Genomic DNA, 24,270 nt, shown 5'->3' on the forward strand with positions numbered 1-24,270 from the left:
ATGCAAAATGTGAAGACAAAAAGTCAGAGGTAATCCCTCTTATAGAAAGAAGAACTTCATAACCGTGTGAGTTAATTGGCAAATATATTTCTTTTATTTCATAATGGGCAGTGCATTAGACATGAGTGACTGCGAGAGAGGGAGCATGAAAGGCAGTTTTCCTGTTAAAAATAAGAAGGTATCACTTAGTAGGTGGTGTCTGGGTAGGATGTTTAGCCTACAACAGACTTAAACAGATGTGGAATCTACAGTACAGTGGAACCTCGGGTTAAATACTTAATTCCTTCCGGAGGTCTGTTCTTAACCTGAAACTCTTCTTAACCTGAAGCACCACTTTAGCTAATGGGGCCTCCTGCTGCCGCCACGCTGCCGGAGCAAGATTTCTGCTCTCATCCTGAAGCAAAATTCTTAACCCAAGGTACTATTTCTGGGTTAGCGGAGTCTGTAACCTGAAGCGTCTGTAACCTGAAGCGTATGTAACCCGAGGTACCACTGTACATACATGAAACAGAAGACAGATCTGATACAGTGATCCTTTTTCTGCTCCCCTCTTCTTTCAGTCGGTCTTTTTTGGAGTGAGGAGTGTTCCTAATGGAAGTACTACAGAGCTGGTTTATTTTTTTCTCCTGTTCTGGGAGTGAGTCAGGGGAATGGGAGGGCAGCTCCAAAGCCTTTCCCAACCCCAGTCCCAGAATGCTCCCTTTTTTGGCCTCTCCATCAGAGCACCGGTGGCAGAAGAGAAATAGCAGCAGACCCTTCCGTGGTGGTTGGTATGGGAGTGTGGAGTATCTGCAGAATCCTATGGCAAGGTCTTACTACTACCAGCAACTGTGCTGCAGTGTCCTTCACTAACTGTAGCTTCTGGATCAAATGCAAGAGACGCTCCACACAGAGTGCATTTATCCAATTAAAGCATTCATCCTCTTTTAAAAAATCAATTAAAAGATACTTTAAAAAAAACCTATCAGGAGAGAAAAAATTATGTTAGTAGTCTTAAGCCAGGAGGTGCTAATGCAACCTTAATATCCAGGATTATGATTATTTTTTGCCTTAGAAACATCTACCATGTGTCTAATTGCAACCTTTGGAATCTGACACTGACAGTCTGGGCAGCAAGGCTCCCTGCTTCATGCAGCCTAGACTTGCCCATAGTTCTTCCTTTGTAGTAAGAAGAATCTGAATGTCTGGTGCATTGCTAACCACCTCTAGCTCTGATTAAAACAGCATGAACGTCCATGACATTTGTGCCTGTCAGGCCCGTCATCAAAAGGTGGCGCCCTCTTTGGAACTGGGTGAAGAATGTGTATGAATCATTATTGCTCAGAAAAGTTTCCACGTTGAAGCCTTCCTGCTCAGCCTCACGCACCAGCTCCTGGCTGCTGAAGGCCCCGGCAGCCTCTGTCGGCCCATCTTGCCCGTCAGTTCCGCCACTCAGGAACACGACTTCGTATTTCTCCAGAAAGCTGCCGGCCTCCGTGGAGTTGGCTCTGTGCAGCTCCAAAGCCACTCGCAGAGCCAGCTCTTGGTTCCGTCCCCCCTTCCCATTTCCTCGAAGCTGCACGGTGGTTTCTCCCCCGGCCAGAAGGCAAACGGGTCTTCCTGCTTGGGATTCTTGCAAAGCTTTCAAAGCGTCCGTACAGTTCAAGCCCGGGATCGCCAGCTGTGCTTCCAGGCCAGAGAGTGCTGCTTCCACCTTGTCTTTCAAAAGGTCGGTCTGGGCACCTCTCGTGGTGCTCAGGCAAATGAGCTGAATCAACAGGCTGTAGAGATGAGCCACTGTGCCGACCTCCCCACACACTGCGTCACTCAGAACCAGAGTTAAGTAACCCAGCTCCTCTGCCTGGCCCCGGGCTTCCTCCAAAGCTAACCTGTTCGAGCCGATGACAACGTTGAAGACGTGGGAATAGTCTTTGGGAGTGTTATGCCCCGTGGCAGAGCCAGACAGCACGGTCTGCACCGACTGCGGCAAGGTGTCCAGCATGTTGTGTCTGGTCAGTATGTGAAAACAGTCCTGGGCGCTGTGGGAACTGGCAACAGTGGGGCCGCTTGCAATGATGTCCAAAGGATCCCCAATGACATCAGAGAGGATGAGGCTCAATACCTAGAAGCAAGAAGGGCAGGAATGGCTCATTAACATTCCACTGTGTCTGCTATGAATTTGAGTCTTAACTGCAAGAGGAGGAGCAGGAGGGTGTGATCCTCCATGCATGCTGATCACACGGGGACTGCAAGATCTATCGATGACTTGCACAGGGTGAGGCTTCGCACAGAGGGGGCTTCGCATCCCCTCATAACACTTCGGGAGCAACTGGTTTCAAAGCAGGCACTTTATAGATTCAGCTGTAAGTCAAAGAGCCTGCAATCCTAACCAAACGACGCAGAAAGTCAACCCTGCTGAACTCTAGAGGATTTATGCTGAGGATTAGGGCTGCAATGTTTAAATAGATTCATGCGTACTTATAAAAACCGCAGATAGCAAGCACCGTCTTTGAAACAAGGAATTTCTCCCTTTAGGGAATGCTTCTGAGATGACGCCTTTGCAGCACGTGTGCATTGCCTAAATACAAAGTATACTTGAGAGCTGTGCGCAGATTAACATAGTAAATTAATTTGGCGTTTCTCAACGTGGAGGCCACAGCACTGTTTCAGATGGGCTGCCCTGTCCCCATCCCTCCCAGGAAGTTGGAGGCACTGCCATGAGCTGGCTGCCTTTCTCCGCTTACCACTGCAGCTGCACCAAGGGAGGGGGGCAAGGGGAAGAAAATGGCTGGAGCTACGTTATCATCAAGCATCCTTACTGACCAAGGAGCAGCCAGCAGCCTCTTTCTCCTCCTCCTGGCCCAGGTGGAAGACAGATATTGCCAGCAGCTGCTGCTCCAGTCCAGCAGTCATTATGGAGTAGGAGAAGCTTCTTCTTTACCATCACCCTTGGCTAGCATGCTGCTCCTGCAGGACTGCTTGCCCCCCAGGACTTCACTCTCCAAGGGAGCTGGGCCCAAAGGAAATGCCTTTTGAATCCCACTGTTGCTGCTGTAGGAGGAAGTGTTTAACAGTGTTGGTATCAAGGCATAGGCTGTGCAGGTACCAGCAGTGGCAGTGAGTCCTGCAGAAGCAGGCATCACAGCAGCAGAGAGTGAGGGGGGAAAGGAGGCAGTGAGAAAGCTAGATGAGGAGGAGAAGGGCTCCTCGGTATGTAGAAAGACTCTTGATCAGGGTTCATCCTATTAAAACAAATGTCTACAATCATTCACATTCATTTATCCTGCATGTCTTCTGCAAAAATTGGAAGTGAATGACCCAGCCATGTCTTTAAACACTGCACTGAATACATCAGCCATGCCACTGGTGAGCAACTGCATTTGAAAATGACTCCAAGAGTAGCAATCTCTTTCCCACCACTCGTGACAGAATTGATTTCTGCCCTTCGCTTTTCTTTGAGAAACAGCTGACCCTTCCCAGTCCATGATTAAAAAAACATATATTAATGTATAAGACTTCTGGAGTTGTTAAATATTAAAAGTATTCTACCCTCCCTGCCTCTTACCCCCAACCAACTATGTGCAAATTGTGTGAAATGTGAATTAAGAACTAGGCATATACCTAATTAATTCGCATAATCCACAACTGCTGTATAAACTGGGATTTTGATTGGATACTTTGGGATTTTTAGCACAGAATTCCATTATCCTGCTAAAGTGGTCTGTTCAATAAAGAGACCCTAATCTATTGCTTCTTTTGCATTCATTCATTTAAAAAAGAAACTTCAGAGCTCTCGTGGTTATGCAAAGGCAGTGTAAAAAATATGGAAGAATCCGCTGGTAATGGCTTCAGAGCTTTAAAAAAAAAAAAAGGTTTCACCAAGGTTGGGCTTCTACTAATTTCCAGAGGGGCACATTTTTTTAGGGATTGGGAGACAACATGGTACACTCCAATTGCTGCTGGACTACATCTCCCATCACCCCTGACCTTAGGCCATAAGGACTTCAACTGATTGGAAGTTGGGAGTCCAGCAATGTCTGAAAGGCACCACGTTAGCTTGTCCTACTTTAGTGGTTTTTTAATACCCATGGTAAAAGCCATGGTTTTCCCAGTAGTGATGTATGGAAGTGAGAGCTGGACCATAAAGAAGGCTGATCGCCGAAGAATTGATGCTTTTGAATTATGGTGCTGGAGGAGACTCTTGAGAGTCCCATGGACTGCAAGAAGATCAAACCTCTCCATTCTGAAGGAAATCAGCCCTGAGTGCTCACTGGAAGGACAGATCGTGAAGCTGAGGCTCCAATACTTTGGCCACCTCATGAGAAGAGAGGACTCCCTGGAAAAGACCCTGATGTTGGGAAAGATGGAGGGCACAAGGAGAAGGGGACGACAGAGAATGAGATGGTTGGATGGTGTTCTTGAAGCTACTAGCATGAGTTTGATCAAACTGCGGGAGGCAGTGGAGGACAGAAGTGCCTGGCGTGCTCTGGTCCATGGGGTCACGAAGAGTCGGACACGACTAAACGACTAAACAACAACAACAATACCCTATTGCCTTTCCATTTCCCCACCATCCTCCTTCCTTTCCAAGCTCAGCCTCACTCCTGCACTAACAAAGGGAAAGGGGAAAAAACAGGAAAAGAAAAGCAGACATATTTTAAAAAGACTTCCTCTCTGATTTGTGTGTGTGATTACATAGTTCATTCCTGGTGTGTTATCTGGGGCTTACCACTTCACTGTCCCCACAGTCTTGAGCACAATCCAGAAGCAGATCTCTCATGAGTGCTAAGCAGACAGATGTTGGTCAGCTTTCAAGGTCAGTAGCCCACCATTCTTCAGATGCTTTTTGACTACCTGCCATCTTCTCTTCAGCTTCACTGAAACTGAGCTGACCAAGTTTATGCTCACTGATGTTAAGGAGGGCAAAGCAGCAACATAAACAGCAAACAAACAACTTGCCCACTCCTTCTGCACTTCAAGTCTATCCACATCTGACCTAGAGTTACAAAAGATTTTCCTTTCTAAATGTTCACAGAGTTGCTGGGCAAAGTCAGACAGCATCTCATACCCACCTGGGCAGGATAGGCAGCCTGTGCCAGCCCCCCACCTTTCAACAAGGAGAGGGCCTTTCGGATGGTGTTCAGCTCGTGAATGGTAGCTCCCTTTGAAGCAAGTAACCTGGTGATGGTTTCCTTCTCTTCCAGGGTGACTGGCGGGATGGGCGCAGGTAAAAGTGCCGACCCTCCTCCTAAAATGCAGGAGAGCTTCACAGTCAGTACATTTTCACACAGCGGGGCTCCTTCTCATGACCACATACAGAGCAGTCCTGTATCAGAAAGAGAGCAATGGGAGACATTTTGCAGGCAGCTTTCCCCTTTCCCTTGCACTGGAAGCATATTTTTTTCCTAATTCTTTTTCAGCTGCACGCATAGCTTATTGGAATGACAACTGGGAGTGCTTTTTACCAAGTGGCTGAAGCAGAGATTCGCATAAAGACTCCTGAATGCATTAGTCCTCCTTCTCGAACATACATCACTGTTTCATCAACGACTCAGTACAGTTCTGAACCTGTAAAATCACAGCATAAGTAACTCCAGCAACTAATGGAGAAACTGTAAAAGACTGGACAGGCTCTTTGTCCTTCAGCTGATATCAAAGGAAGGTGTTTAAATACGAACGTCAAGACAATCAGTTTTGTAATGTGTAAGAAAGGAAAGGGTTTGGGAAATGATAGCGGTAGCAATATAGTCTGAAGGACAGAGGGATCGCTATGGTGAGTGGTGTTTGACAGGAATCTGCAGAAAGATTGTCCGGGGGGAACAGGAGTGCGCAGCGGGGGAGAAACAGGAAAGAAAAGATGAGAAAGTGAATGAGAAACAAAATTGCTGCTTTCAGGGATAAGGAACAAGGAGGCAGAGGCTGAAAGTGAATGGGGGAAAAAGGAGGGAGATACAGCAACACTGGTATAACAAAGTGGGGGGGGGAGGCTGGAATGAGAGAAGAAGTCAAGGATCAAAAAGAGAAGACAAAAAAGGTGATGGATGATACAGGTCATTGTGAAGAGGAGTCTTCCAATGAGACAAACGGGAACCTTCATTCAAAAGTGTGATGGAAAGAAATCTAACATTTGTAACACCACCAGAAAAAAGATGAGCCTTCTCCACGTATTCTTAGAGGCCTCTTTGGATAGCTTAACCCACTGCTGACCTGGAATCTGTAGAGGACTTTCCTATGCAATCCTATGCATCCTGTCACTCAGCCAAAATATGTGGCAGGAGGGGGGAAAGACTGAGGAAGACAGCTGGAAGGCAAAATGATTTGGGGTGTCCTAGGTCCCAGAGATGATGAGGCATGTTTTAGTGATGAATAGAAGTCAGCAAAAGCATTCTAAAAGAGAACTTTTGTTTTTAGATTTGGGGTTTTTTTGTGTGGGAGGAGATGCAAAGCTGTTTTAAAGAAGCTGAACTGACCGTCTTTGAGGGAACTGGTTTGCTAAACGAGCGGCGAGAACATTTGCACAAACATTGGTAAAAAGGATGGCGGGAGTGTCCACATCTCTGACCTCCTTTGTAGCCACGAGCAGGGCTCATTTCCTGTGCTGCTGCCTTTCCATTTCTTTCTCTGTAAGTCAGGTGGAACTAAACGGTGGCCTTCCAGATGTTGTTGGACTCCAACCCCGAGAAACATCTGGAAGGCCAAAAGTTAGCCACCCATGAGGCAAACCAAGGCAGCCAAGCACCACCATCTGCTGACAATTCTTCAGTACCACCAGCTCCATATGATCAGACGAGGATGGAGGAGGCTAGCTCAGCTATGAAGCTCAATGGGGGGACTTGGGTTAGTCACTCCCTCACCCTAACCAGTTTCGAGGATAAATGCGAGTGGGGAAAAATGATGTCTGTTTCCCTCAGCTTCTTGGAGGAAAGGTAGGATATAAATGCTATCAAGCAAGCAAGCTGAGCCAGATACCATTTTCTCCTTGTCCCAGTAGATAGGAGGGAACCCTGCTCTACATAGGTGTGGTTGCATCTTATTCTGGCCCCTTGCTTCTCTTTCAAGCCAGACCAAATGTAGTTCAGGAAAGACTTGAGAAAAGAAGAAGGATCCCAGACAAGGTTGTCAAACATAAGGCTGGGGGGTTTATTAGACTTCTTGTGGTCTTCAGCGTGGCCTGCGGCATCCCTACCACACTCCACACAAATTATTCATCCAAGACTCTAGGGCTAGGGAGCAACATTCCTGCCAGGGCAAGTGGCTGCTACCACATGTGCGTTGCATCAGCCTCTTCCACTATTCCCTTTAAATTAGCGGCTCAGATGTCAGGGAGGGTGACGTGTACAAGAGAGTGCACATGCATGAAGCAGAACTGAGTGCAGAACGGACAGCTTGCTGGCATTTGCAGCTGAGAAGCAAGGGTGCGGAATAGGCAGCAGTGGCCCACAGAGAAATCTGCAGAAAAGGAGTCGGGTGACAACAGGGATATTTAGGCAGGCAAGGTGGCAGGGGGGTGGGTCTTGGAAAAGGGTTGCTGGGTGCTGAAGTCTGGTTTAAGGAATTCCAACTGGGGGCAGTGCTTGCAAAGAGATTTTGTTATGCAAGATGGAGTGGGAAGGAAACTGGTGCTAGACGGCAGACAGTATTTTTAGAAGTTAACCAGCAGACCTGCTACTCCCCGTGCATTAGAGTAGGGGACTTTTCAGTGGATGGTTATGGCTCCTGGGAACCTGCCGGAGGGTAGAGAGTTTTGCCCTGTAATCTGTTTGAATTTGCCACCCCTGTTTTACAGAAGGGAGCAGTTTGCCAGGAGAGAACGAGCAAAAGTAACACTATCGCAACGCAGAGCAATCTTCGTTGTTTTATTGACCTCGTTCATAGTGAAGAGTGCTTAAAAAACAGCACCAGGCTATGCAAAATAGAGAAATGAAGTGAACTGCAGATAAAAGCTTGTGGCAAGTGACACAAGGGGATGGGAAAGGGAGGAAAGAAAAATAGCTCAAGCACCAGACGTATTTGCAGCCCGCGTGACGGATGTGCGATCACAACTAACAGGACAACCAGGAGAGAGATATGATCAAGAGGATTGTGAAAAGAGTAGAGGGCAATCTTGTACCGGAGGCAGCTCAAAAAGCTACCATTAAATGATAAATGCTCTGAGATTTGAGACACAACATCTGGCAAGTATGACAAACCAGAGAAACAACTAAGTAGGCATGACATTTCTTCAGTCACCAGCAATCCAGTCAAGAGTAGCCAGAGAAGGGAGTGTTCTCTTAAATGGGAGTTTTTGAACCAGCTTCCAAAAACACAGAGCTGGCTACAGTAGGCTTTGAGGGTCTAGAACTCTTGCCAATAAAAAGGTAGCCAAAGGGCAAGGAGATTCCCATCATACAACACTTTCATTCAGGTAGATCTACTTTTGGATGGTAGAATCCTCTCTCCCAAGCATGGCAGATTGCTTGTACACTGTGAAATGGAGGGACCCAGCTGCCAGGAACCCACAGTGGATAATGAAGAATTTAGCTCCCTGTTGAGTTGATTATGGAAACACTGAGGGATGGCAGGGATGGAAACATTTGTATGTATTTGTATGTATGAATGTATGCATGCATGTACGTATGAAATGCATGCATTTTCCATGGTAAGAATCAGTGGATGTTTCTGCACATGAGCAGTGAGAATATTTTGGAGGCCATATTCTCAGGATAAGAACGGTTTCAGTTTAAGAACAGCCCTCCGGAACAAATTAAGTTCGTAACCAGAGGTACCACTGTATATAGCATATAGCAGACGTCAGCGCTTAAAATAAATAACTTACTGCACTAGTATCAAGTATGTACAGCTATACAAATTTAGCTGAAATGCATTCTGAATGATGCACAGAAAAATTGCTTCTTGTTCTATCCTTCTTTTGCCCCTGCTCATCCATATCTGTACCAGCTTTGCATTACCACAAATTTCGCATCCATAACGGTGGCAGACACAGTAGGCGTAGGTCTACAATCTGAAAAAGTTCATACGGGGAAAGCAGGTATAGCAGTTCTTCTGAGCCATGTAAGATTTTAAAGGTAAAAACTAGCTCTTTGAATTGCACCCAGAAAAAAAAAAACCTGGCAGTCAGTACAGTTGAGTCAGAATCGGTGCAATATGCTCATGCCCTCCTAGTTACCAATTTTGCTGCTGCATTCTGCACTAGCTTTTGTACCACCTTCAAAGGCAGCTCTGTGTACAATGCACTGCAGTAGTTGGACCTGGAGGTTATCAGAGCATACACAGCATAAGCCAGGCTACTCTCACTCACGTAGTGTCACAGCTAGCAGAAGACGCTGCACACCACTAAGGCCAATTGTCCCTCCAATGACAGTGCTGGATCCAAAAATAACTCAGGGCTGCACATCTGTTCCTTTAAGGGAAATGTAACCTCATAAACAACTGGATGCATTCCACTCATCAAGACAGTGGAAGTGTCCACTAACAGACTTATCTAGATTGAGCTTCAGTTTGCTGGCTCTCATCTAGTCCATTACCAAGGCCAGCACATTCACTGCCACACCTACGGGGGGTGGGGGCAGAGTTGCATGTCATCAGCATCTGGACAACAGCATGGGGGGGATAAAAGCAAACCATGTAAAACTCACATCGGAGGCTTCATGGGTCTGAAAAACATCCCCCAAGCACCAATTCCTGAAACTGGCCATCCAAGCAGAGACAATAAGGAAGCCATAGTTAATGGAATCGGAAACTGTCAGGAAATCAAGGAGTCCACATGGACACACTCCCCCTGCCTCCCTCCCAAATGTAGGGGAACCTACAGGCAACCAAGGCAGTTTCAGTGCCAAAAGCAAGCCTGAACCTTGATTGAAACTGACCTAGGAAACCAGTGTCATCCAAGATATGACTGAAGTGCCAGGACAACTTCTTAGGCCAGCTTCCATCTACAGGCCAGTAACACAATCTGTGGGTGAATCACAGAATTGCAGAGTTGGAAGCGACCCCGAGGGTCATCTACTCCAACCCCTTGCAATGCAGGAATCCTGCCCACAGCCATCCCTGTTTGGGCTCGAACCACCAACCTTCTGGTTAACAGCCAGACCCATTAACCCACTGCACCACACTCAGCATGCAGCAATACAACAATCCATATAATATTGAAAAGCTATAGGCTTCCTGTTCTGATATCACCTAAGCTCCTTGTCAAAAGGCAAGTTTCATGACAGCACACCAAATGCAAAAAATAAATACAGAATATTTCATTTTCTTCTCAACTCATTCAGAGCAGCTTCCAGACAAGTTTCTTTAACCCTGCTCTATGTAGGCTCAGTGGCCCCTGCCAATTCCACAGCACTTTAGAAGAGCATTGCTTTTGCGTTTTCTGGTGCAGGGCTGCCACCTCCTGGAGAAAGCGTACCTTGCCACCTCAAAGTGCATGCGAGTGTTGTGAGAAACAGAGGCAAGAGTGGTGCTCTGAGAGAGCCAGGAAACATCAGTGCAAGAACAGGGATCTAACACAGAGATTAATCGCCAAGTGAGACCCACAGATCTCAAACTACTTAACAAGAAAGGTGAGGCAGGAAGACTGAAACAGAGAAAGAAAGAGAACAACTGATGACGATCACATAGCAAAATCTATTTCGGCAGAGTAATTTATTGATGCAGAGAACTTAAAACTAAATGTTAGCATTCCACATTACGCTTTCGTCCACTCCACCAGGCACCAGCAGGATTCCCAAAATGCAGCTTTCCTTGAGATGGAGAAACAGAGGACAGGTGGCAGACAGGACTACCTGGGTCAACAGTGACACTGTTTCCAAAGCAAGCAGATAGAGAGAGGAGAGGAAAATGCAATTATCCTGCTTCTAGAAGAGCACATTCGAACACACAAGCTACGAAGCTGCCAGCAGCGTGGGAGTCACACTGGGGAACAACTCTGAGCCACTTTACGCTCCAGTTCTGCTTTCTTTGCACAGACAAATTGACCTAGTTCGTTAGGTAAGCTTGTGCAGTGGCTTCTTTCCTTCACAAGTGGGAGGAAAAAATATATACAGTGGTGCCCCGCAAGACGAATGCCTCGCAAGACGAAAAACTCGCTAGACGAAAGGGTTTTTCGGTTTTTGCGTTGCTTCGCTAGACGAATTTCCCTATGGGCTTGCTTCGCAAGACGAAAACGTCTTGCGAGTTTGTTCGCTTTTTTCTTAAAGCCGCTTGAAGAGGCGCAGTTGCGACGGACCGTGCTTCGCAAGACGAAAAGACTCGCGGAACGAATTAATTTCGTCTTGCGAGGCACCACTGTATAAATCAGATCAGAAAAGGGGGAAAGAATGGTAAGGAAGCTAATGGAGGAAGGGAGGACAGGCTCTCTCTGTAAAACCCGAGTCCCTGTTCTGGAATCCCAAGGCATTACCTGAGATCAGCACCAGCAGAAGGTCCCCAGCTGTCAGGCCCTCGGCCAAATCCCGGATAGCGTTGGCTGCCTTCAGAGCTGCTCTGTCAGGAAGGTTGTGCTTAGCTCCTTCCATAACTTGGATGCGGCTCTGGGGCTTCAGCAACATTGCCCTGTAGGGGTTAACAAAAAATCAACAGGTTCTCTTCTGGCACATGCTTGGCCTACCATTGAAGACCCCTGCAAACAAAGAGCTACAGGGCAATTCCTTCTGAATGACTGTGAGATGCCATCATTTTAATAGATCCATTGCCCAGTAGGCTGACAGTTGCTCAGCTCTGAGGCCTGACAGTGTCATGCCCTCAAGAGCTAGGAGGTCCTAATGAATGAAATTACAGCCTGATTCCAGCTGAACAACCAACCAGGGTGATCAAAAGCAGGACAAACATAATCACTGCCAGACCTAAGATGTGGATGCACATGCGACAAAAAAGCAACAGAGGGCAGTATCCACCTAAACAGGTCTGCTAGTGCAAGCACTTTTAAACACTCAATCAAAATTCCTCTCCCTCTCCTTTTGAGCAGCCCCTAAATATGTCCTGGGGGTTCTCCAACTCTCTAGATTTAGGGGGCACATAGGGAAAGGGGGGAACTTCTATTGTGCAGCCCAAAGTGCTTGCATTAATGGGGTTGTGAAGCTGGAGAGGCTGCTATTCAGGCATAACAATCCATTCTGCAGGGGCAAATGATCCCACAGCATTTCAGCTAAATGTGGCTGCTGTCTTGGATCTATCACAGATCTAGTTTTCCTAGGAAATACAGTATTCTAGGAAGCCCTAAGTAGCAAAACTGTAACACATCCCCAAAAAACTACAACAGCCCTTTAACAACAAAACTAGGTAGGAGTTTAAAGTGGTTAGTCCACAGTAAGAAAAACGTCTGGAAAATTTCTCTCTAAAGGATCTACAGCGCACAACCAAAATGGTAGCATGGACTGTTGTTTGTAACAGGGACATTCCTCTACTGTCTACTGTTTTAAAAAGCCTCTGGGCCTGGGTTTAGATGGCAGATACTTCTGATAGTAGAGTGAAGACCAGATTGTTCAGTACACAACCAAGAGTGAGGAAGAAGTTACGTCAAGTCAGTAAGGGAGAACCTTGAGGCTGCTCCCCCAGGCCTGGTTGTGTATTTAAATCACCCTCCAACAGGGCCCTGCTTCCTCACACCCCGCTCTAGGATTGTTATTATTTTAACAAAACGTGGACTAGAAATGCCCTTAACAAACCAATACCTCCTTCCTGTGTGCTGCAGAGTTTCTTGGATGCCTTGAGGAACACTAATTACTCCCCGGACGAGATAGTCTCCAAAGATGTCCTCTGCTGCAGCTGCCATGCCCAGGACAGCTTTCCCAAAGCCGACCAAATACAAGTTCCTCCTCAGTTCAAAAGGCCGACCGTGCAACACAAGCCTTGGGCATTCGCCTGGCTCCAAAACCAGGGCCCTTTTCAGCATAGGCCCCGGCAGGACTCTGGTAATAGCGCTGCGGAATAAATGAAGCCCATGCTCCTGGAGGGTCATGTTGGGGGAAGATGCCTCACGAGTGAAGCAAGCAGTGGAGCGCCAGGAAGTTCTGCCAACAACAGGCCAACCCTTAAAGAGAGAGGCCATGACCCAAGTTGTTAACCAGCCGCAGTTTTCCTGCAACAAGGGACAGGGAAAATTAATATTTTGAGCCACACTATGAAATCAGGGGGCGAGAAAGAGACGGAGGACAGGTGGTGGGTTTCCCTCCACTCCTAACTTACCCATCTCAAAGAAGCTCTGCATGTACTCTTGCCTCAGCCTCCACAACTGAAGAGCCTACTCACTACCCCCTGGGAAAGTCCAGAGGTCTTCTCGCCTACCCAATTTGATGGATCAAGTGAGGAAGTTAATAATTTACAGAGCAGGGCTTGCTTGAAAGTCATTTGCCTTCCATTAGGTAACTAGACAAACTAGATGAGGCAAGTTAAGCAGAACGGTATATTTAGAAAAGGACAGTATCCCAAACTGCCTTCTCCCACACCAAAAGCAGAGGGGGGTAGACTGGAAGGCTACGAAGCCATTTCTCCGTGATGTTAGGGTTGCAAAGTAAGAAGCTGCAGTGACTAGCTAAGGAATGGAAAGGATTGAGCTAGCCAGGGAGCTCAGTCATTGGAGAATGAGGAAAACAACAAGGAACTTCAATGTCCCCACCCAGTTTTGATCTGTAACCACAGCTAACTCAGCAGGGTCCAGAAGCCAAGAGTCACACATGGTGATAGAACAATGGAGTCTTCCTACACTGAAGCAGGGGTGAGGAAACTGTGGCCCACCAAATATTAATGGACTACAACTCCCACCGTTCTTGAGCACTGGCCACGCCAGCCGAGGCTGATGGGACTGGGAGCATGGGCAGACTTTGGTCTTTCAAATTTCAGTGGGGCCCTGTTCTAGGCCAAAATTTCACGTCCCTCTCTCTCCGCCTCTCGTTCTACTCATCATAGTTGCAATGCCCTGAAGCACCCCCAATGCTCAGCGCCCAGTGTGGTGGAACCAGTTGCACTGCCCAAAATCCGCTTCCATTGGGAGTCCAACATCAGGAGGGTGGCAGGCTGCTTGCCCCTACACCAGGGGTCAGCAAACCTTTTCAGCAAGGGGCCAGTCCACTGTGCCTCAGACCTTGTGGGGGGCCGGACTATATTTTTTGGGGGAAATGAATGAATTCCTATGCCCCACAAATAACCCAGAGATGCATTTTAAATAAAAGCACACATTCTACTCATGTAAAAACACGCTGATTCCAGGACAGTCCGCGGGCCAGATTCAGAAGGCAATTGGGCCAGATCTGGCCCCCGGGCCTTAGTTTGCCTACCCATGCCCTACACTAAAGGGTGCCTTTCAGAAGCAGATGAACTGTACTTCACCTCCTCCCCTTGCCTGAGTTGTAGTTTCCTTGTCAGGAGGGAACAATAGTTTTGTGTTTCTTTTGTAGTATCCATCTGTAAATGAAGAGGTTGAACAGGTGGCAAAAAGACAGGCCCTGCTAGCTGCTAAGCAACAGAAGTCTCCAAAGGCAAGAAAAGCACTCCAGATTTCCCTCACCCAACGCTGTCTGGCAATAAATTCCAAAAACTAGATTCCGCCCCAACCCAAAAAAGAAATGCGTAAGTGCATCCGATTTTTAAAAATAGCAGCCTCCAGCCTGCACTTCAGGTACCTTGTGTACAGGGCAAAAGCACTGAGATATCATCCATAGACTGATGACACCCAATTCTGTCATCAGGCAATCTAGAAGCACCAGTGACAGTTCTGAAAACCAACATCTGGAGGTCAGGGTTGAATGGGTGATGACTAAATTGAGACAAGGCAATTACTATTTTGGTGTGGGATTCTCAGTGCTCTGAGGAGGCAAAAATGCTTCAGATAGGAAGGGGGGGGGAATACCGTTTACTGACTGGGCTTGCGTGTGCCCATGCTTCCTGACCTGGTATACCTCCTGGAATCTCAGGTTGCCGGTTTGGCAACAAGAGATTCCATCTGATATGTCAACTGAGCCCTCTCTTAGATACAGAGGATCTTGTCTATGTCACGTGTCCCTTTGTAACCTCCAGGACGGACAAGTACAACGTGCTTCACGTGCACTGCCCTTGAAGACTGTTTAGAAATTCAATTTCTTGCACGAGTTGGGAGGGGTGTGTTCAGCCAGTGCTGCCAAGTGCACCAGCTAGCTGTGTGTTCCCAAGGTATGGGAAACTGCCACACAAGGTCATACAAGGCTTTATAGGTTTAGAGCTATAAAGCCCTGTATGGTTCAGTTTCTTGGCTCCCACCAGCCACTTGGAAGTGAAATGCATGGTCTTTGAAGTCCGCCTGAAAGCAATTTGAACACAAACTGTTTTGCAAAGGGACTTCAAAGGCAATGTGTCTTAGCATCCACCAGCTGATAGGCAGCGAGACCTCACTCTGAAGTCCATTTCCAAAGGGACCTCAAATGCAAGCCCTTTTTCAAGCTGTCACCTGTTGTCACATGACTGAGAAGTGGGTGTTGTTCCACAGTGGATGGGGGAAGGAACGATCCTGCCAATCCCCCCCTCTTGTTTAGACCTTTTACATCTTTTAGACTCAAGGCTAGCAAGACTCAATCAATTTCCACCAGCGCAGAGGGATGATGTGTATTCCAGCAGCATCCTGAAGGCACTGCTTTGGGTGACACAGAGCAAGTGACACAGAAGACCAGGGAGCTTTAGCAATCTGCTAGGGGAGGAAAGAGGTGGGAGCAACAAGCAGAAGACAAGGTGCAAGAACAAGCAGAAGACAAGATGCAAACCTCTCAAGGTGCTGAAGGAACCAGCCTGCTTCATTTCCAAAAAGCAACCCACAAGACCTTTTACTAAGTAATGTCTGTAGAGAGGCACGTGCCTGTATTCAACCATTTTTTACTCAGAGCAGCTCATTCAAATCAAGAGACCTAAATGAGCCATGGCCATTAATTGCAGTGGGTCTACTCCAAATAAAAGTTAGCTGAAAACAACTGGACTCTGCCCTGGGGAGTTTTTGCAAACCAACTTGCAACAGTGGAAAAGACCACAGAAGAAGGGAAGGGAAAGGACGAACAGGTGAGACAAAAGTAACAAGGGGCAAATGTCATGGAAGTCCCAGTGCATCAGCTTAGCCTTGTGGTAATTTTGCTCCAAACTCTGGATATGCATGCTGTATTAGCTGTTTAAATCTATTGTTATCAGAGTGTGCGTTTGTAGTATTTAGTCAGCTGCTTTGGTCTGCAAAAGGAAAACCAGGCTATAAACATGGAAAACCCTCATTTGCTAGCAGACCGAAAACGAGCACAGCTCACAGCTCCACTGACGTTTTCCCGCGGGGAAGTGAATGGCACTTTCACAGCCGCCGCCCCTTTGCTTGTGTCTGCTACCGCATGAGCAAGAAAAGGAGCCATGGCAAAACTGAATTTAAGTTGCCTTGGAGAAAGGTTTGACTTTTTGGCAACAGCTCCAGCCAGGCCAGGCTGCAAACAAAGTTTCCTTGTTTTCCTGTTCCTTCATTTCCAACTTTGAAGCCTCTATTTGGAACGTAGTCCAGAAGCCCTCATTAATCTTGGCGGAGATCTGCTGAGAATTGCTTCTTCCGTGACAGGATTGCTTGGGGATTGTGAAGGGTTTAGATTAATCTCCTTTAAATGAAAACTTCATAAGCTGCCATTAATGAATAATGGTCCTAATCTGCATATTAATTTGAATAAATCATTTTGATATGTTCTTCTGAATGTTGCTTCTGACTGTGGCTTGAGCTCCACTATACAAGACTGGAGATAGTTCCTACTTCCTTATTAAATCCACTGGAGGAGGTGTAAAGAGGTGTTCAAGTTAATTACAAATCAACGTACAAGCATATATTAACCGAAATGATTCACTGTACCTGGAATTATATCTACATAATATCCATTAAATCACCAGAAAGAAACACAACATTCAATAATGAACACGGATTAGTCAACAGTATCTCCAAAATCAGTTTCTCGGCCACCAGTGCTGGTTGGAGAATTGTCTTTATCATGAGATGTCCTAGAATAACTTCTCTCAACCTGGTACCCTCCAGGTATTTTGGACAAGAATCCCCATCATCCCCACCCAGCATGCCCAATGGCCAAGGATGGCAGCAGGCTGGGAAAGGCTGCCCCAGAATTACATTTGGCCCTCAGCTATTGCCATTTTGGTGCAAAATGCATTTAGGCATGCTAAATTCTGAGCCCCAACTGACCAGTCACATACAAATAAGGAACCTGTCCTATGACTCAAGGGCAATAGCCTTAAATCAGGGTAGGCAAACCGGTAGCCCTCCAGTTGGTTGTGACTCTCCCAACTATGACCATCCCCATACAGCATGGCCAACCATTAGGCCATGCTAATGTAGTTCACCAACATCTGGAGAATCAATCAGAGGTTTCCCCACGCTGCACTACATGTTAGTAGTTTGGGGCCCATTCGGAGACTGCTTTAGACTCCTAAATGGTGACCTTCATACAACTGGCTATTTGTACCTTTTCAAGGCAAAGCTGAGGGTGCATTGACAAGGTATCTGATCAGACAACATCTCTCTCAGAGACTCTTGCCTCAGCACACGATCTGGCTTCCCTGAGGAGTTTAGGTGAGGTGAATGCCCCATCTATGATGGCTGCTTTTTATGTATTGGTTGCCACTTGAAGCTGTGGTAACGTCATAGTACACATATTGATCACATTACCTTTTTTTAGGTGTAGGTTTACAACCATGTACATACCACAATGTAAGATGTTACAATGGACCCTAAATATAAACCTCTGAAAAATTACAGGCCCCTGAAAACTGCCACCTGGTGATGAAAAGCAAGGAAGTCTGCAGAATTAATGTGAGGTAATGTAATCAGCATAGCTGGGCGGACTTAATTACAGGTTCACTCGCAGGGCATCGGGACCGGCAAAGGATGTAAACGATATGCAACCTTCTGTACCAAAGCTGCAACCTGAGATTCCAGGAGCTGCTGACATTGCTCCAAGGCTGTCACTCCCCCAAGCCCAAGGAGAGTGATCCACTCTTCTCTGCAAGCCACTTCTCAGCTATCCCAGTCTTGACAATCCCAAAGCCCATTTTTTACCCCTCTACACTCCTACCCAACTTGCCTGCTTGCACAGAATTCAGATCTTGGCCTGTTCCTTCGCCCGAGATCCTTCACCTCTTCTGACTCAAATACCTGGGCTCATGTCCCTTTTCCAGAAAGTTACCTCCCCCAAGTGTATAAACACAGAGCTCGAGGAAACTGAATAAGTGTTCGGTAAACTTCTCACATCCAGAAATATCTTATTTCTGTTTTGTTTTTTCTTTTATGGAAAGATTTTAATGGATGTCATTTCTGCTATTACGAGGGAAACACAGGAAATGCCATGCCAGCCAGCACTGCGTACCGTGGCAATGTTCCTGAGGTTATGGGGAATGAAAGGTGGCAGGTTAGAATTTGGGGTGACAAAGACAATATTCTGGGTCATCATTTCCCACGTGGCAAGATGGGAAACGCTGCTGTATGAAGTTAGAGTCAGTGTTAGAAACTGAGATATGAACTGAGATGCAAACTTAGGTTATGGGCGCAACAACAGAATGTCTAGGTGTTCTTTTTAATAACAAGAATACAAAGCTGAAAATGAATGAACTGCAGCTAAAATACTATGTTCATTTTTCACACTGTCTAGTCTAGGGATCAGCAATTTTTTTCAGCAGGGGGCCGATCCACTGTCCCTCAGACCTTGTGGGCGGCCAGACTATATTTTTTGGGGAAATGAACGAATTCCTACGCCCCACAGATAACCCAGAGATGCATTATATAAAAGCCACACATTGTACTCATGTAAAAACACTAGGCAGGCCCCACAAATAACCCAGAAATGCATTTTAAATAAAAGGACACAGTCTACTCATGTAAAAACATGCTGATTCCTGGACTATCCACGGGCCAGATTTAGAAGGCGATTGGGCCGGATCTGGCCCCCAGGCCTTAGTTTGCCTACCCATGGTCTAGTCCTTCTCCTGCCCACCCCCCTAATATTCTTAAGAGGGTCTCTTCTCCAGTCTTCAGAGAGTAGCTGGAAGTGGGGAGGCAGAAAAAGGTCCTCCTTTCCTTCCACTCTGCAGTCTTAATCTGAAATCTTAAGCGCAGTACTGTGCCCAGAGCTGAGAAACTGCTCACGCTAATGAAATACCCTGTCGCAAAATGCACCTAGAACAATGGGAGCTTTGAACACTGCTTAGAGTCACCTGGTTCCTACAGAACCAGAATATGGAAGCAGAGTTACTAAAGAGAAAATGCCTAAGTGAAAGGGATGAAACGGCTGTCTCACTTACCAAGGAGCTAAAGCCATCATTCTGGCATGGACGCTTTTACTTCCCTTATACATATATCTTGTTGAACTCTCTCTTCCTAGAGAAAAGAACTGATCAAATTAGTGGCCATAACACCACCTTATTGTGCTTTCAGAGGAGTTTCCTTGAGTTACCATTTGTGCAGCAAAACAAAATATAAGACTTCTCATTAAGATTATTTAGGTTGCAACCTGCATCTATGCAGCTGGGAATAAGTCTTGGTTAACTCAATGGAACTTGCTTTTGAGTAGATGTATAGAGGATCGGTCTGTCAAAGTACAATCTGAGAGAAAGGGTTTGCCAACATTTCATTATGAAAAGATTAAACTTGCACAAGGCAAACTGTGCTTTTCACATGCGCCTCAACATGCTATGAAGCCTGCTTCTACAAAATCAACCGAGTAATCCGGAGGCACCTTAAAGATTAACAAAAATATACATTTGCTACAGTGCCCCTAGGCTTCATTTTTGGTTTTGTTTTGACAGATTAGTGGAAATCACCTTCAAGAATTCATCACCATTTTTACTTCAGTTAACCAGGAAGAAGATTAAAAACAAAGCACCTGACATACTGTAAACAGAAAACATCCCTCAGCAAGGTACTGAGAGCAAAGCAAGATAATATGGGAGCAGCCCCAAATTTATATTTTTGTGTCAGTCATATCTAAGGGGTAAGAAAAAAGTGAGTTTCAATTGCTCAGGCAGTACATAGGTGTCAATTTTTCATATACTGTATGGGTGAGGAGAGCTCAACCCTGCCAGCCACCCCCATCTCACCATACTCTTGTTTCAAGCATGGAGAAGCTTTCTGTATTCTGAGCGAGGCTAGGATAAAAGTGCCTGCAGAGATGGAACACACAGCCACACAACAAGGACAGGGGAGAGAAGAACCTATCAAATGGAACTGTCACAATTTTTAATTCAGTTTGGGGTGAAGCACTTTATTTTACTTGCCAACAAAGAATGAATTTTCTCATTCACTTTCTTAAATGTGACTTCCCTCATTGACACAGTATCGTCTGTTCATTTAATTATACATGGGAACTTTTTCTTTTCTTGCCAATCATCCCTACACAAGCCTTGGTGTGACTAACAAAGACTGAATCACTTCGGTCCAAAGAAGAATACATTACCCAAAATATCTCCAAGCAGGATGGCACTATCAGAATATGCATGCTAGCAACTAACAATCCCACCTGACAGCAGTCAATCAGCCTAAGTAAGCAGCCATGATGTAAACAGGACCAAATGGTCACAGCTCACAGAGAAGTGTGCAGTAAAGTATTATAATTTATCCGCATGTATTAAGAGAAGTGGTCCCGTTCAGCCAGTCAGTGGGTGGAATGCAATGCAGTACTACGTTGGGCATGCGTGTGCAGAATGAGGTCTGCTCACGCAATGGGACTTTCCCCTCTCTCCTCCCCTGCACGCCTCCTAAACCTTTTCTGGGGGTTCCCTCAACTCTCCAGAGCAGATTTATGGGGTGCAGGGAGAGGGGAAATTCTAATACGTGAGCAGAGCTAACTCCTTGCATGCAACAACTTAGTTGATTCCCACCCAATCTCTCCAAGCAGGACAATCCAGAATCCCAGGTTTTATCTTATCTTTTATTTTTTTACTTTGGCAAACCCAGGGTTCCTCCAAGCATGTTTCCTCCTTCTTGTTTCTTAGTGCCCCGCATTTTGGTGCCATTTCCAGTGGCACTCAGCACACTGAGTTCTTTATTAGAGGGAGCAATGATGCATATGCTTGAGACAAAAATACACTATCATTTTTTATTATTATATTAACTTCTTTACCACTCTTCATCCAAGGATCACAGAGCAGTTTGCAATATAAAAACACAAAACCACATACCATATTAACAAACAAACAAAAGCAATCCCCTTCACCCAGTTTACAAAGCCATAGAATATTTAATTAGCCAAAGGCCTGGAAGAAGAGAAATGTTTTGATACAATGGGCCAAATATTTTGGTTATAATATTCAATTTGATGATTGGGAAAAACTGTGGAAAGAAAATTTAAAATTTACTGCATGTACGGCGTTGAAGGAAAATGTCATGAAAATGTTTTATAGATGGTACATCACACCGGTAAAATTAGCAAAAATGTTTAAGACATGTAATAAGTGTTGGAAATGTAAAGAAAAAGAAGGAACGTTTTATCATATGTGGTGGGAATGTAAGAAAGTGAAAAGTTTCTGGGAGGCGATATATAATGAATTGAAAAAGATGTAAAAATATACTTTTGTAAAGAAACCAGAAGCTTTTCTTTTAGGGATTACAGGAAAGGAAATAAGAAGAAAGGATTGTAAACTTTTTCAGTATGCAGTTACAGCAGCAAGAATTTTGTTGGACCAGAAATGGAAACAAGAGGAAATACCGACGATAGAAGAATGGAGAATGAAACTGACAAGACTATGCGGAATTGGATAAACTAACTGGGAAAATTAGATACATGAGAGACCAAAAGTTCATCGAAGACTGGGGAAAGTTTGTAGAATATCTGAAAAGTGTATGTGATGTGCAAACAACGTTAGTGGGGTTTCAAGAAGCACTGTGAAAGTTGAGATGTATTGTTAAAAAGAAATAGAAGGGGGAGGGAAGACAAATGGCAATACAAATGAAGGGAATGTGTACTGGAGAGATAAATATGGATGATTGCCAGAGAAGCTGAAGGAAGTCCAAAAAGAGATAATTTGTTAAAATTGTATAATTGTGTTGGGAAATTAATAAAAATTTATGTGTGGGGGAAAAAGGAAGAAGAGAAATGTTTTTGCCTGGCGCCTTAAAATATGCAATGAAGGCACCACAAGTGGGGAGCAACTGCAGAAAAGGCTCATTCTCATCTTGCCACCTTCCAAACGTATCGTGGAAGGGCACACACAAAGACACTAATGCGACCATTCACAAGTGCAGAGGGCACATACTTGGAAATGCATCTTTATTTCAAAAATGACATATGAAGTAGCCTTGAATATTGCAGAAATGTACAAAGACTTGGAAGTCAATCTAGTTCAGTGCTCTGCACAAAGGCAAAATCTCTCATGTTCGAAGTTGCAACTGATCAGCCAGTGTCATCCTATGAAAGCACACCCTAAGAAACCAACAAGAACAATCGCACCATAGGTAGCCGCAAGATTCAGTCTCTGTTATGACTCCACTTGAGCTCGCCATCCCTCCCATAGCACTATTCCTTTTGTATTCAATCACCTGGATTGCAGCTTGCTTTCTCTCAGAGGGACATACCGGGCAGGGAACATCATGCATTAAACATGTCCAACCTCTCAAGTGTGGGATATACAGCACGAGGAATGTCAGCAGAAACAAAGGAAGCTGCCTTACAGGAAGTCAGACCAGGGCTACATCTAGCTCAGCATTGCATTTGCCAGAAACAGGGAACGCTCAGGCCCAGGGGCCAAATGCCAGCCTTTCTGATGTAGCCCTTGAAACTCTCTCCAGGCAACACACACTCCCAAGCCACACCCCTCATTTTATAGAGAAATAGCCAAGAATTCCAAGATATCCATTACCTTTGATCTTTGAGGAAGGGCTGTAGCTCAGTGACTGGCACTCACAGCACTCTAGCAAAATGTGCCGCTTGGTCCAAACTGGTTGGTGACCCATGGCTTAAACCAGGGGTAGGGAACCTAAGGCCCGGGGGCCGGATGCGGCCCAATCGCCTTCTCAATCCTGCCCACGTATGGTCTGGGAATCAGCGTGTTTTTACATGAGTAAAATGTGTCCTTTTATTTAAAATGCATCTCTGGGTTGAGGGGCATAGGAATTTGTTTATTTCCCCCCCAAAAAATATAGTCCGACCCACCACATGGTCTGAGGGACGGTGGACTGGCCCACGGCTGAAAAAGGTCGCTGACCCCTCGCTTAAACTAAAAGGCAGTTGCTCTTTAGGCTTTCCGACAGAAGACCTTCACCATTCTACAGGGACTTTAAACTGGGAAACAGCATAAGCTTTGCCACTGAGTGAGAAACCTTTCTAATTATAATCTGAGCAGCCTCCCAAAACAGGCCTTCTGTGTGATTCTGCTGGAGGCACACTGGTGTCAGGATATGACTTCATAACTGGATGTGAGCCTCCAAACGCAGACCAAAATCGAACTATGGTTTTGGAGACACTTGTCTGATCTAGAGTTGTGAAGGCGGGGGGGGGGCTCAGAAACATGGGGGAACCGCCTCTCCCATTTCTAGTCCGATCCTAGACAGGTCACCCTTCATACTGCCAAGAGTGCCACACGCAGCGTAGCACGCCTGGGGTTGTTGTTTTTTTTTTTGCAAAGCGTGTCCCTCCCTGCCTGGCGGCTGTATGTGGAGAATCTTCTACCGCCCGATCCCAGTTCCTGATTACTAGCAAGGCAATTACTGGCAAGGCCCAGATTAAAGTGTGCACGGTGGGGGGGGGCACTGCCAGAATTCTTCTACCGACACTGCAACTGCTGGGGCAGCCCCCCTGCCTCGCTTATTTTTATTTTTCTAATTTATATGCCATAGCCTCTCAGCGGTGTACAATGAGGGTGCAGCAAGGATGCATGACGAAAACCTGCTAAAATTAACAGCGCGAGCTCGTCCTCGTCTCCCGCCGCTCCCCGTTTCCCGGGTTAAGAAGGCGGGACTCGCGAGACTTGGCTATACCTGAAGGCATCCTGAACCTCCCCACCGCAAGGTGAGCGGGGGGCGGGGCTCTACACCCAACAGGGATTGGCTGGCTGCCCACAGAGGAGAACGTTCCCGCTCGACCGTTCTATCACGCGATTGGAACTGAGCGCCTGGAAAGAGGCCGCGCACGAACGAGCCCGCCTCTTCGCATCTAACGCTGCTGGAACGCCGGCTCCCACAATGCACCGCTGCCGCTCCCCCCCTCAAGCCGCCTTTCAGAGAGACTCGCTTGTATCCCATGAGCCACTGCTCTCCTACTTTACCGCCGGCGCACCTGCGCCTTTAAGGGTCGCCGCCTTCCGCCTTGCTTCCCTCCG

At 46.2% G+C, this 24,270-nt stretch overlaps 1 protein-coding gene across 4 annotated transcripts; it reads right to left on the bottom strand.

The window, feature by feature from the left end:
• Nucleotides 1-71: 71 nt before the first annotated feature.
• On the bottom strand, nucleotides 72-24,219 carry GLYCTK (glycerate kinase). Of its 4 annotated transcripts, none has more exons than XM_082214529.1 (5): nucleotides 23,930-24,219; nucleotides 12,648-13,054; nucleotides 11,378-11,529; nucleotides 5,052-5,227; nucleotides 72-2,101 (listed from the first exon to the last, which is right to left on the bottom strand). In XM_082214529.1, exons 1-5 carry the CDS (start codon nucleotides 24,191-24,193, stop codon nucleotides 1,196-1,198), a joined length of 1,905 nt encoding a protein of 634 aa, XP_082070655.1. In that variant the 5' UTR covers nucleotides 24,194-24,219; the 3' UTR covers nucleotides 72-1,195. The 4 variants fall into 4 exon arrangements, with proteins under 4 accessions (XP_082070655.1, XP_082070656.1, XP_082070658.1 ...); XM_082214530.1 differs by lacking the exon at nucleotides 23,930-24,219 and adding an exon at nucleotides 23,784-23,919; XM_082214532.1 differs by lacking the exon at nucleotides 23,930-24,219 and adding an exon at nucleotides 22,813-22,835.
• Between the last annotated feature and the right edge of the window lie 51 nt (nucleotides 24,220-24,270).

This window comes from Podarcis vaucheri (genome assembly GCF_965113315.1).
Source record: "Podarcis vaucheri genome assembly, chromosome: 2".
Taxonomy (NCBI): Eukaryota; Metazoa; Chordata; class Lepidosauria; order Squamata; family Lacertidae; genus Podarcis; species Podarcis vaucheri.